This window comes from Epinephelus fuscoguttatus, linkage group LG16 (assembly GCF_011397635.1).
Source record: "Epinephelus fuscoguttatus linkage group LG16, E.fuscoguttatus.final_Chr_v1".
In the NCBI taxonomy this organism is placed as follows: domain Eukaryota; kingdom Metazoa; phylum Chordata; class Actinopteri; order Perciformes; family Serranidae; genus Epinephelus; species Epinephelus fuscoguttatus.
Genome location: NC_064767.1, coordinates 16,518,165 through 16,531,357, shown reverse-complemented (window position 1 = coordinate 16,531,357; position 13,193 = coordinate 16,518,165). Strand labels below are relative to the sequence as shown.

Here is a 13,193-nt window from a genome sequence, read left to right as displayed (position 1 = left end):
CATGTCTGTTAGAGACACAACTGGTCGGACTACTCTACCACATGATTAGAAACTGCTCTAAGATAAAAGTTACCCAACCCTGTAACCACTGACAGTTTATTTCTTTTTGCACTGTGCAGACTCTCTCTTGAAATCTGCACAATGTAAGCCTCTTTTATACGATGTACCGCTGTGCATAACTTGGCATAATTAAGTGTTGTCAAAAACATATCGGTGTATCAATCGGAAATATTTGAAACAGTACTAATTTTCTGCAGTATGGATACACTGGAACCAAGTGCACCTTTGAGCTCTGTCTTGTTGTTAATGTTTACAACAGTCATTTTGTTGTTCTCTGCTATTAACCCCCCAAATATTAGTCATTGTCATGTTTTTGCCTTGTTATATTTATCTTTTAATTTTAAAATTTGATTTTTTTTACACCTTTATTGTCAATTTTTCCACATAATATCAAACATCAATATTTTCCAAAGTATTGCATCAAAGTTAGAAATTCCAGGATCGCAAAATACTAGTAAAATGTGCCCTGTCCTGTTTGATGTATGTTGTTGTAAGTCATTGGCTGTGTCCAAAATCACTCACTACTCAATATATAGTACTCTACATAGAACTCCCCACATAGTGAGCAAGGAGTGGTGAATAGAGTTGTACCGATACCGATACCAGTATTGGAAATGCCTCCAATACTGCCTAAAATGCGGTATCAGGTATCGGCGAGTACAGCCTATGACCAATCCGATACCACGTAATGCCTCACGTCACTACGCATACGCACGCTACAGGCAAACAAAACGGAAACGGAGCGGAGTTTAAAAGCATTCTACTGTAGCCTTTAAAATGTCTTTTTTACCAAATTGTGTGGCTGCACTTTAACCTGTGTCTTGATCTGTGTCAACACTGGATCATAATAATAAAAAGGAAAAGAAGTTGAGACATACAACAATTCATTACCCATCCATTTTTATTTTACGCGCTGATATTGGATCGGTACTCGGTATTGGCAGATACCTAAGGTTCAGGGATTGGAATCGGTATAGGGAAGGAAAAAGTGGTATCGGTACATCTCTAGTGATGAATGAGTGAATCATTTCGGATGCAGCCAATGACCTACAACAACATCAGATGCAATGCATCAAATGGCAACATGATACATGTTGTACACTACATAATAGTCCCTTGCAAAAGAATAATAGGTAGATAAATAACCTAAAATCTAAGAAATAAAAAGTTGCTATTTGCAGTGAATATATCCCACTGTCGCAATGGCTTTTAAGAATAATCTTAAAAGAGAATAATCTTAGTCCCTGCTTTCTTGGATTTCAGGTTTAAAACACCTGCTAGCTAACATCTGGAGGATCGGAGCATTTGAGACTTTACGGAGGAGAGAGGTGGATACAACAATCCAGAGAGGAGAGAACATCTGAGGCTGTGACGGGATGGCTCTGATCGACAAACATAAAGTGAAACGCCAGCGACTTGACAAGATCTGCGAGGGTGAGACTTTCACTCCCTTTTTTCTTTCTGCTTCTTTACGTACATGTGAGTTTGAGATGCTGACCACACACTCGCAGGTCACTTGAAATTGATTTAGGTTGTGGGATGCTTGTGTCTTTGTGTGCGTACATGTAACTTTGAGTATTAGTTTCACAGGTTTATGTTGAAGCTATAAAAAAAGATTCCCTCCACTGTTATATGGAAATCAAGTTTCCACCAGTATTTAAGCCTTTCAGGCTGCTGCTACAAATTCAGTGAAAAGCCAGCGGGATCGTTTGCATAAGTGTGTTTGTGTGTGTCAAAAGGGAGCTTTGGGACCCGACGAGGCTCCAAACTTCAGCTTCGAAGGCTGTCTAGGAGGAAAGAGTGTGTGTGTGTGTGTATGTGTGTGTGTGTACGTTTGTGTGAGGGTGTAGAGGAGGTTGTGTTGATGGCTGAACGAGACTTGAGTTCGATGTTTCCAGATTGCTGGAGAGATGAAGAAGGGAGAGTTTGTAATAAAGTGAAGCACTCCTCAGAGCCCTGGGATTGATTATAGCGGGTAGTTGGATTGATTTGTGTGTGTGTGTGTGTGTGTGTGTGTGTGTGTGTGTGTGTGTGTGTGTGAAAGACAAAGCAAAGAGATTTTCCTTTCCTTTTTCCTTACTCGTTTTTTCACTTAACCACTGACAGGAGCCACTGAATGCCTGAATGTTTATTTAGTATATGTATGCACATCCAAACTCATACTCACCCTTCGCCCATATGCCAGTAATGCCTATACTGTACTGTATAGTGCAAGATTATTCTTTTGCCTTCTCCTTTTTGTAGTGTGGATATAGCTGCTAGCCACTTTTCCACAAGCTTTTAAAACTCTCAAACTCTCACTGAGGGTTTCTTTTGTCAGCTTTCATGAAAAGTGAAACATGTTTCTGAAGGTTACTATCTGTACTTCAAGATAAATGAGAATCTACAACAGCATTTTGATTTTAATTAAGTTAAACAAGGATTCATTTTGTTGTTTCACTGGTAACATACACAATTTCATTGTAGAGGAGTCAGTATGCTTTAAACGAAGTGCTTGTTGGATGGTCAAACCTCCTCCCCGACACCTTTCAAATGCTGGAATTAGAGGCGCTTTGTCTGACAACATTTGTAGCTTTTCAAAACCGACATTCTGACATTTACGCCCATTTCACAGCAATTCTGCAGGTGTGTTGGAAGAAAATAAGAAGGGAAAGAGCTGTCTTCTTTTTAAAATTCTTCATACAACTACTTTTGTTAGATTTTGTGTAAACGCCTTCGAGTAGAGACGGCCCAAAAGTGTGCATCGTTCCCCAGTTTGAACAATTATCACATCTTGCCCTCCATGACTGCAGGCGTCTCACCGTGCCTTTAAGTGTAACCGTTCAGGCTCTGGTGTGGTAAATGGTAAATGGACAAGCACTTTATAATTGGCCTCTTATTCACCTATACACAGACACGCACTCGCACGCCAATGTCTGCCTTGCAAGGCGCTGGCCTGCCCTTCGGGAGCAACTTGGGGTTTGACATGTGGACAGGAGGAGCCAGGGATCAAACCGCCAACCCTGTGATTGTTGGACGACTGCTCTACATCCTGAGCCACAACTGCCCCAGTACATTGTATATAACTATAAACACTTTCGACTGCCTGTAGACATTGCCAGACAACAGTCGGTTCAAGCGTACTGTACAAGCACGACTCTTTTCCCCCCTTGTCCATGATATCTACCCACGCTCTCTGCTAGCGTGATCTTTGCTGTCTCTGCTGTCTAAAAGATGTTTACACTGTTTGTTCCTCTCCGTTAGTTCCAAAAGCACGTCACTCAACTGGCCTCAGTCTGTCAAACTAGTAACGTTTAGTCTGTGAATGTTTTTGGCTCATTGGAAATTGTGTTTGTTAAAGACCAGGGTGTCTACAGGTCCTTAAAGAGTCTTACAATTTCTTAAATTAGATGTTACAACAATAATGCCTTATCTGTGAGGTCTTTTTTAATTTATTTTTGTGAAAATGGGTGAAGTCGTTCTATGAAAAAATCCACATTTCTAATGCTACAAATCCAATTTTACATCATACTTGCACTTACCTGTTGGCAAAGTGTACATTGACTTAACTCACTCTAATAACCATATTCCTAGAACACTTACCTTTGCAGGGCCATACATATACTACTTGCCTGCAATGCTTACCTGTAATGCTTAAATAAGGAAAACATGATTTGTCCAAAAATCTGTCCAAAATTTGGTTAAAAGTCATAAAAGTTAACTGTCTGATATCCATAGACACCCTGAAGACGGCTTAAAATAAACAATGATATAATATTTTTAGAAATATCACCACAAAGGAATTCTTACCTCCCCAAATGACCATTTCTATAGCAATTAACTCACCCAGAAAAGAATGGAAAACCACGTTTGATAGCAGCAAATCTATATCAAAACATTCATTTACTAACTCTCACACACCTTGTGCAGTATAATCCAAGTCTAATTTATCCAGTTGTATGCTCAGTGCTCCTCTGCCAGACAGCCCTTTCTGACGGGGAAGTGAACAGAAAGTAAAACCAAACTATGCTCTCTTCTAAGCCAGACTCCATTGACAAAAACAGTGATTTTACCTTGCTGAACACAGGAGCTGCTGGTCCACCACTGTGTCAATCAGTTAGTTTGTTTGTGTTATCATGTGACTTTGGTATTTTGAAAGGTTAGTTCAGATACACCAAAGTCCCGCAATAACACAAACAAACTACCGATCAAGGCAGCGGTTGACCAGCACCGTGTTCAGTGAGGTAAAATTACTGTTTTTATCAATGGAGTCTGGCTTTGAAGAGAACATGGAGAAATTTCACTTTCAGTTCAGTTTCCTGTTGGAAAGGGCTGTCTGTTTGGGAAGCACTGAGTATATGACTGGATAAATGACACTTGGATATACTGTAGAAGTTGTGTGATTGTTTGTAAACTGATATTTTTCAATTCATCAAGAATTTTCTCCATTTTTGGATTCTTTGTTTGTTGGATGCATGTAAACAAAAACAAAGTTTTCCTCATAGACTCAACGTGAGTGGGTAATAGATATACAAATGGTCATTTAGGGGGTGAAGTATTTCTTTCACATCCTCAATAGAGTGAGTTTCATGAGCAGGGCTATGTAGCATGTTTTCATAGCACTTTGCAATATGTCAAATGATTTTTTACTTATGTAAAAGAACACAGACATTCCGGTGGTACTTCAAGCGTAACCAGAGGATTTTCTTAGTAATACGTAGTTACTTCCAATTAAAACTCTACAGAGTATCAAGTATCAAAATTCCTCTTTGTTCACGTTGAAGGAAAATCCCATTGAGACTGAGGAACACAATATAATGAAGCAGAAATGAAGCAGTGATGCTGTCTGTTTCCACCCTCAGAATGAGAGCCACATGTGGCATCTCAAACCTCTCCAAACCACCGACCCTGCTTGCTTGGAAACACTTTTTCCCTCTTTTTTTTTTTTAAACACAGTTCCTCAGAGGAGGCAATATGTTAAACATCATATAACAATATTTTCTGATCTGCTCCATTTGTCCCACAGACATCTTCAGTGTGTCCATGTCTCCTCTGCTCATCAACAATGAAGTCATTCTATACCAAAGACGAGGGGGATTTTTTTTTTTTTCCTGGTGCAGTTAGTCACCACAGCTGCTCTTAAAAATGTGTAGAGGAGGGTGATTCACATCGAGGAAGTTAAAAGATCAGAGGGTGGTGAATCACGCTGTTTTCACAGTAGCGTTAAATCTGCTCAACCATATAAAAAGGGTATTTCAAAACCAGAGGCATGGGGTGTTCTGCACCATAATGTCAAAGCCACCCACTATTATCTATAAACAGAGTGTTGGGACTGAAGCGTGAAATAGAAATCAAAGTTCGCATCGTGTGTGTATTGACAAAAACAAGAACGTTATGGAGTGATTGTGATTGCGTTGCTGTCGTGGGTTGCACTTGGCGAGACGGCGAGAGAAGCTTCCCTAATCTTCATTTATCTTCTGAGGATAAGTGTGTCAATCCAATACTTGTTTCACAGCGGAGTGCATTGATTACATCTTTACTCATTGTGATGAGTGGCTAACTGAGCGGCGCCTGTGGCCTAAATCGAATTCGAAATGGCTGATCAAGTGTGGCTGTTTACTCCCATCAAAAGTAGTCACGGTGCAGGAATGTAGATTTCACCGGAACGGTGGATGTTTTACCATTGAGGATATCTGATATGATTCACTGTCCTTTGCTTTCATGTTGGATTTTTGTGGTTTTCAAATTGGACACGCAAGGTCAAAACTAGAGCTGCAATTCCTGCCTATCTGTTATTTCTTCTATTAATCAGTTAATTGTTCAGTCTGGAAGCCCAAGGTGACATCCTGACATTTCCTGTCTCGTCCAACCAACAATCAAAAACACAAAGATATTCATATTACAGTGCTACAAAACAGAGAAAAGCAGCTTACTTGAGAAGCTGGACACAGAGAATGTTTGACTTTTTTGCTCAATGAATTACTTTTGACAGTTAATTGCTAATCAAATCAGGATTTTCCTCGGGAAATTGTTTTAGTCGAGCTGGTTAAACCACCCAGATCTGCATGCATCATGTCTTGTGATCAATTTGGTTGGTAGAAGACGACTTAAACAATAGCTTCTCTTATTACACACGATGGCATTCGCTGTGGGAAAATGTCCCTCTGCTATTTTTCCCTAAAGGTTTTACTTTATATAAAAAACTTAGAGCTGAAACAATTAGCCAGTCAACAGAGAATTATTCAGCAACTATTTGGTCAATCAAATAATTAGACAAGAATTTTTCAAGCAAAAATGTCAAATATTAGCTGGTTCCAGCTTCTCAGATTTCAATATTTGATGCTCTTCTTATACTATAGTTAAACTGATCTCAGCAAGAGGGTTCCTGGTTCGAAATCGGGGTGGGGGGGTTTGAACTTCTGTGCGGAATTTGCCTATTCTCCTCTTGTCAGCGTGGGTTTTCTCTGGGTACTCCAGCTTCCTCCCACAGTCCAAAGATATGCAGGTTAAAGGAAATGGCCACTTTAGAATGAAAATACAGACAGTTCTTACTGACCCTCATGCCGACAAGAAGTCCAGTCCAGTGTAGTTTTTTAATCCACAAAACTCATTTGGGGTATCGAAGGATAACAGCTAGCCGGAATAACAGCTACACTTGAAGTGCATGGAACCCACATTTTGGAAATGTAATAAAGCTAAAGCTAATGCATTTCAAAAACGTCAGAACGGCTCGTCCGTCATCCAAGTGCCCTGAAGCCGCAGCATGCAAAATTGACTTGAAAACTCTTTTATCGCATAATTTCTCACCGTGGTCAGTTAGCCTGCCCTGCATGAGCGCTGTGTTTACATGGCAACTTGCGCGAGTCTCGAGAACTAGCACCTCCACTAGCCATCAGCTAGTCTCGCGCATGTTGCCATGAGGGTCAGTAAATACTGTTTTTTCATTCTAAAGTGGCCATTTCCTTTAACTGGTGACTCTAAATTGTCCGTAGGTGTGAATGTGAGTGTGATTGGTGATGGTTGTCTGTCTCTATGTGTCAGCCCTGTGATAGTCCAACCTGTCCATTGGACTCTGGGTATGTAATGGGTATTTTACTCTATTTTATAACATTTCATAGGCAAAACGATGAATCTATAAGTCTAGAAATTAATTGGTGGATTAACAAAAAAATGAAATCATTAACTGCATCTAGAGGTCTTCATGGGTAGAAATGACAAAGCCAAACCCAAATGGACCCAAGAAATTTGTTCTGAGATCTGATTGGAGACAGTTATTTTAAAAAAATATTTATACTCATCCTGTTTTTGCCTCAGATGTTTTTGCATGTCTTCTAAAACCATTTATCATGTTGGATACAACAAGTTGCTTTCACCAATCTTACTAGGGGTTGACTGAAAGTGGATTTTTAATGGCCGATATAATAACGATGATTTGGAGTGATGTGCGCTGTCACATCTTAATTTTCCCGACTCGCTGTCCATCTTTCCTCTGCTCTGCTTCCAACTCTCTGGTGCTGCTGCTTAATGTGTTTTACACCTTACTTGGGCTCTTGTAATCTGATCCTCAGTCAGCCTAGTCATGATGCAAGTTACACACCTGGTGCTTATGCATATTTCTCATCAGGGCTGATCACGGGTGTTCTTAGGATCCACCTGGGTATTGCACAAAATGATAAACAGACCCAGGACGCGTGGTCAGAGAGTGGGACCAGACCTTGGGTGTCATTTATAACAATAGCATACGAACAAAACGAGGCCGGTTTTATAAATGAGACCCCTGGACCTGATTGATCTTAATAATAAAGCATCGACCCATACCGTCTGGGTCTGTTGTTGGGTCCAAGGGTCCGGGTAGACCTGTGTCAGTTGCAGCTTAATGAATGTGTATATATTTTTTTATGATGTTAGCAGTAGTGACTCATTCTCACTAAAAACACTATACCAAACCAGTCATCAGTGAAGCCTGTTTTCACCAATTATACAAATGACTAGACTTTATTTCTCTATCAAGCCTCACAGCATTGTTTAGTTTAGATATCAGCTTTCAAAACGTATATGGTACAACTGCTCCTTCTGTTGTGGGTTTGATGAAGTGCCAAGAAGAGTGTAACTGCAATAAGGGAACCGTGGCAAACATCTGTTGTGAGCATCAGTTCCCATACTCTCTCATTCCCCTCTTTTTCTCTCCCTCACTCTCTAACTCTCTCCCTCTCTGCGTCTCCTTCTGTCCGCTCCATCTGTGTACCCAGCATGCATTGGCTTGGGCAGCAGCGCAAGTCGTTGCCATTGCCGTTTAGCCAGAGCTAACTGACTGATCTGGGCAGAGATGGGATGTGAGCGGCGCTGCGACGTGAACTAGGTCGCGGTAACAGCATGTTCCTGAATGTTGATTTACAAGTTGTAAATCTGTGCTTGGACGCAAACACCACAAGGTGGGGTAGTGGAATTTGTCATGGCGAGTCCAAGTGTTTTACTTGGCAGTTCAATAAATATGTTAATCCTTGATAATGCATCTTGTTTTGTCATGTGTACAACAGGAGGAGATGTTTAAACAGTGAGTAGTAAATAATGCGGCCAATCGAGCTAAAATACCATAAAACTTTGCTCTTGAATTATTCATATTGTCACATTTAAGAGACCTGCCAGCTTTTTTATAACAAAAACACTTCATATTAAACAGAGAGCACGACAAGGGAGGCTGTGGAGGAAAAGGGAGGGGGTGTCCTGATGTCATCCACCCCTGCATGGGCAGGAGGGAGGGGGGGGCTTCATATCCAGAGCTTTTCAGCACAGACTCAGGCCTCCGCTGCATCCACCTCTCTGCTTTCATCCCTCCCTCCCACTCATCTCTCCACGCTCTGGCATCCAGCGCTGGTATGAAGTCATCGGAGCGGTCTCTGGGTCTGACCCCCCCTCGGGCTTGTTCCAGGCTCCACACCAAAACCCACGACCCCTTTATAGGCTTTGTGGAGAGGCAGGGAGGGGCATGGAGAGCTGGGGGGGAAAGAAACGGATAGAAAAATGGCAGAGTGTTGTTTTTGGAAGGAAATTCTTGTAATACTTTGCAGCACACCAGCATGTGTCATCATGTTATTATTTTCATTAGAGTGTGACTGTCTCTTGTGCACACCTGAATTGAATTTTTGGGTACAGTTTTCCTTTTTCTTACGTTTCAACCTCTGCCTGTGTTTGCGCTGGCATGTATCTTTGCGGTTGTTGAAAGTTGGAAATGAGTTCCTGGAAAAATCTAATTTCAAAAGCTACGGAACTAAGTATTTTAATGACCTGTGGCTTCTCCGGATCGGGCTGCAGATTGGATGAAAGATGGGTTGCAGAGGATGCGCCCGGAGGACTTGGATTATGAGTAAAGGGATCTCTCCATAACACAGAGGAAACTCAGGAGAATTTGTTGGCTTTTGCTGCCGTGTTTATGTAGCGAATGTATACAAGCAAAATGGAAAATAAACTGTGTGTCAATTCAGCATGTTACACTAACCGAGTATGTGATTGTCATTTAGATAAGTACTAGCTTCATTGCCATCGACCTCCATTTTACAGTCCATTTAGTCCCTATGGAGATGCTTTCAGAGACAAATAATCCCACTGGAAACACATACAAAGCAGCCACGTACATAATGTCTGTTAAGTGTGCATTACAATTCATCTGACAGCATTATTCTCTGTAGCCGTACTGGCATTGTAATCCCATTTCCAGTTAGTGCCTCCTGCCCCACGCTCATGCATAAGTCAATGTGTGTTTAACATTCAAATCATGCCTTGAGTACGTGACGTGTCACACTGTGGGAGACAGTTGTTTTTATTTCTGTTGCAGAGCAGCATTCACTTTGAGTTAGCGTGTGATTTTTATTCATGTATGCACGTCAGAGCGAGGCCAAGGCTTTAGCTGCGCATTGCGTGTGTGAATGAAAAGGGACATTAACGAAGCACCGCGGCCGCTGCTGTCTCTGCTGCACGTCAGGAGACAGGCAGAGCAGGGTCAAAGGCTGAGTAGGGATCTGGGATCATGCAAGCCGAATCTGTGTGTGTGTGTGTGTGTGTGTGTGTGTGTGTTTGAGTGAGTGAGTGGGTGTATAGATGGAGTGAGTGACAGCATATTTCAAACCGGGCTTGTTGCATGTGAACCCTCTGATTCCAACTTTTGGTAGAGCATGCAAACATTTTACATGGTTAAAACATGCACCAATGAGCGCATTCATACACGTACAGTGACCCTCCTCTGCTGGCTGAGCTGCAATATTAATGTGGAGGCAGCGGCTGTGAGGGCTGAGTGACAGGGAGATGTGGAGAGTTTATTAAACAACGGCAAGCATCTTGTGTGACAGATTAGCCACAGATCTAAATGTCATACATCATGTCCGTCTTGTTACTGGCTGCTTAATGCAATTTTTTCTACTATTGAAAGATGTAAAAGAAAAAGTTATACACTATAACAAGCTAAAGTAGTTTTCTGAAATCTATTAGCCGTTAAAAGAGCCCTGAACTACATAATTGCATCCTCACTCGAGGCTCATTTACTCGAGGTTTCTATAAGTTTTACTCGAATTTTTCACCAGTCAAGTCTTATTCAATGTAAGGTCTTTATAAGCTTCTGCTGGGGTGGTATTATATTTGTTCTAAAATCCCCGGCTTAATTCCTAAATCCCTCTGTTACAGTGAATCTGGCGTTGTGTGCACAGTCTGGCAAGTATGGCAAATGGAGGAACATTAGAAATTTGAAAGTCACACATTGTTTAGTTTGAGGCAAACAGAACTCTGTGATTTACTTTCCTGTCAGGATTAGATCGGCAAACCCCGAGTACACACCTCTGCCCCTGTCTCTGTGTTTGAGGTTGACTTTATGGGGATGAGTGATCTGCTGCACTGAAAGCCAGAGTCTCTTGAGAGCCAGGCAAGGAGAAGTAATGAGAGGAGTGGATGAGGGTTGGGGAAAGAAGCCAGGGGATCACATATACTCTATAGGCTGTTGCCCTTGACATGGATGTGTGGTGTGTGTGTGTTTGTGTGTGTGTGTGTGTGTGTGTGTGTGTGTGTGTGTGTGTGTGTGTGTGTGTGTGTGTGTGTGTGTGTGTGTGTGTGTGTGTGTATTGGCTCTGAATATTTTCTCCTGAATGCAAGCAGCTTCTTTCATGTCTCAGAAATAGACCTTTCAGGACAAGCTATTAAATTAGGAATAATATACATGAAGTCTAGGTTTTGGTAGCAAACTCAATATTTTTAAGGTTACCAACCAAAATACATCAGTACTACTCGCGTTAAATTGAATTTCGGTACTTGAAAGTGCATCTGGGTAAGGGCGCTGGGTTCAAACAGGAGGCAGAAGTGCTGCAAAGCCAGGAAGCCAAATACAGAGCTCCGCCAAAGCTGCAGGGTTGACAGGAGGCCCTACAAACTGCACCCACCACAAGCACAAGACAACGTGACAGTTATTTGAACCACGCGACTTTGTCATGAACAAATGTGAGGCATAATGTAGCAAAGGGCTGGAGCCTATCCCAGCTGACATTGGGCAAGAGGCGAGGTACACCCTGGACAGGTTGCCACACTATCACAGGGCAGACACATGGAGGTAGACAACCATTCACACGGGCAATTTAGAGTCACCAAATAAGCTAACCTGCATGTCTTTGGACTGTGGGAGGACACCGGAGTACCCGGAGAAAACCCATGCTGACACAGGGAGAACATGCAGACCCTGCACAGAGGGGCTGCCCCACCCTGGGGTTCAGGCCCCCACCCTGGATTCGAACTGAGAATCTTCTTGCTGTGAGGCTACAATGCAAGCAATGCTAGTGCTGCCACACATTCCACATATGTCAGTTTTGTGTCCAAAGAGAGAGCGAGACAGACAAGCAGACACATATATGCACATAAAGAAAAGCAGCTTTTTGACATCTAAGATAATACTTTCTATCTCACAAACCTCAGAATAAGACTGTGTGCCTTTTACAGTAGGTGATGAATGACACCTGTACTGGAAATGACTGTAAAATTTGATTGGCTTTATGACAGCAAAACCCGGATGAATCAAAATGGGCTTCAAAAATGATTTTTTTATTCCATCTCTCAGCTTTGATTTGATAATTCATCTTTACAGTCAGTTTTAGATCCCCGCGAGGGCTCGCTCTTGCCTCTCCTTCCAATTTTAATTACCTTTTTACATCAAGCTGACTAATGTTCCTCTGACCTTACCAGAAGAAAAAAAAAGGTTCCTAGTCATCTCCGCAATTGGTTTTGGAGCCAGTGTCATCAGCTTTTTCCTGTCATCTTGTGAAAACAGCAGAATACTCCGCTCCCTCTCTGATCTCTTCCTACTCTAATTACACAAATGTGATTAAACGAGATATTCATGTCGACGACGGACATGCCTGCGCCGTTTCCACAGGCCCTCTGTAAAGATATTCAGGAACTTTCCTCAATATGCTGAGACAGTATTAACAAGAGTTTCCTCATGGTCTAAAATATGTATTGCCACCCCTCGCTGTGGTGAGCTCCGAGATTAGATTTGGATGGAAACGGACACTTCCTCACCTTACATCTGTTTTCATGCATTAATAAACAGGGATCCTCTGCAGAAGGGATCGAGTTGCAGCCACAGTGACATTAAGCGAGACATGCAGGCAGCCAGGTAGGCAGGTACACCCCCAGAGTCATACACTGAACATCACCTTGGTTAGACAAAATGATGAATGTATACCAATTACATCTTCATGTATGGCTCATGGCCAAACAGAATATACAATGCCGCAGCATTGGAGCAAAAAGCTTTTTTCACCACAGCGTGTTTGAATGAAGTGGAGGGAGTTCTTGATGTATTGCGGCTCAACGAGCGTAGTGTTTTTGTAAGGCAAAGGTTGTAGGATTAACTGCTGTGACAAAAAGAACCCTCCCCCCCCGCTTCCACACACAGAGACACACACATATAGATACACACACATCCGACTCCCCCAGTATTTTACTTTTCTCTGCAAAGGGGCAAATCCAGATTACAGAGCTTCTCTAAGTGAAGGAGATCAGAGGAGCTTTAGGAAAGAGGGGGACGGTGCTGTATTTTACTGACAGTAAGATGCATATGGTAAGAAATCATGTAGTAATATAAAAAAAAAAGTATTTTGAGATTATAACTTTCTGTGTGT

The 13,193-nt window shown here is 41.9% G+C and overlaps 1 protein-coding gene across 2 annotated transcripts in view; it reads left to right on the top strand.

Annotated features, from left to right (window-relative positions):
- Positions 1-13,193, top strand: part of ctbp2a (C-terminal binding protein 2a) — a 90,240-nt gene that overhangs the window by 28,452 nt on the left and 48,595 nt on the right. For both annotated transcript variants that reach the window (XM_049600545.1, XM_049600547.1), the window contains exon 2: positions 1,324-1,494. In XM_049600545.1, coding sequence (XP_049456502.1) covers positions 1,437-1,494 — 58 coding nt within the window. In that variant the 5' untranslated portion in view covers positions 1,324-1,436. The remainder of the gene's footprint in view (positions 1-1,323; positions 1,495-13,193) is intronic.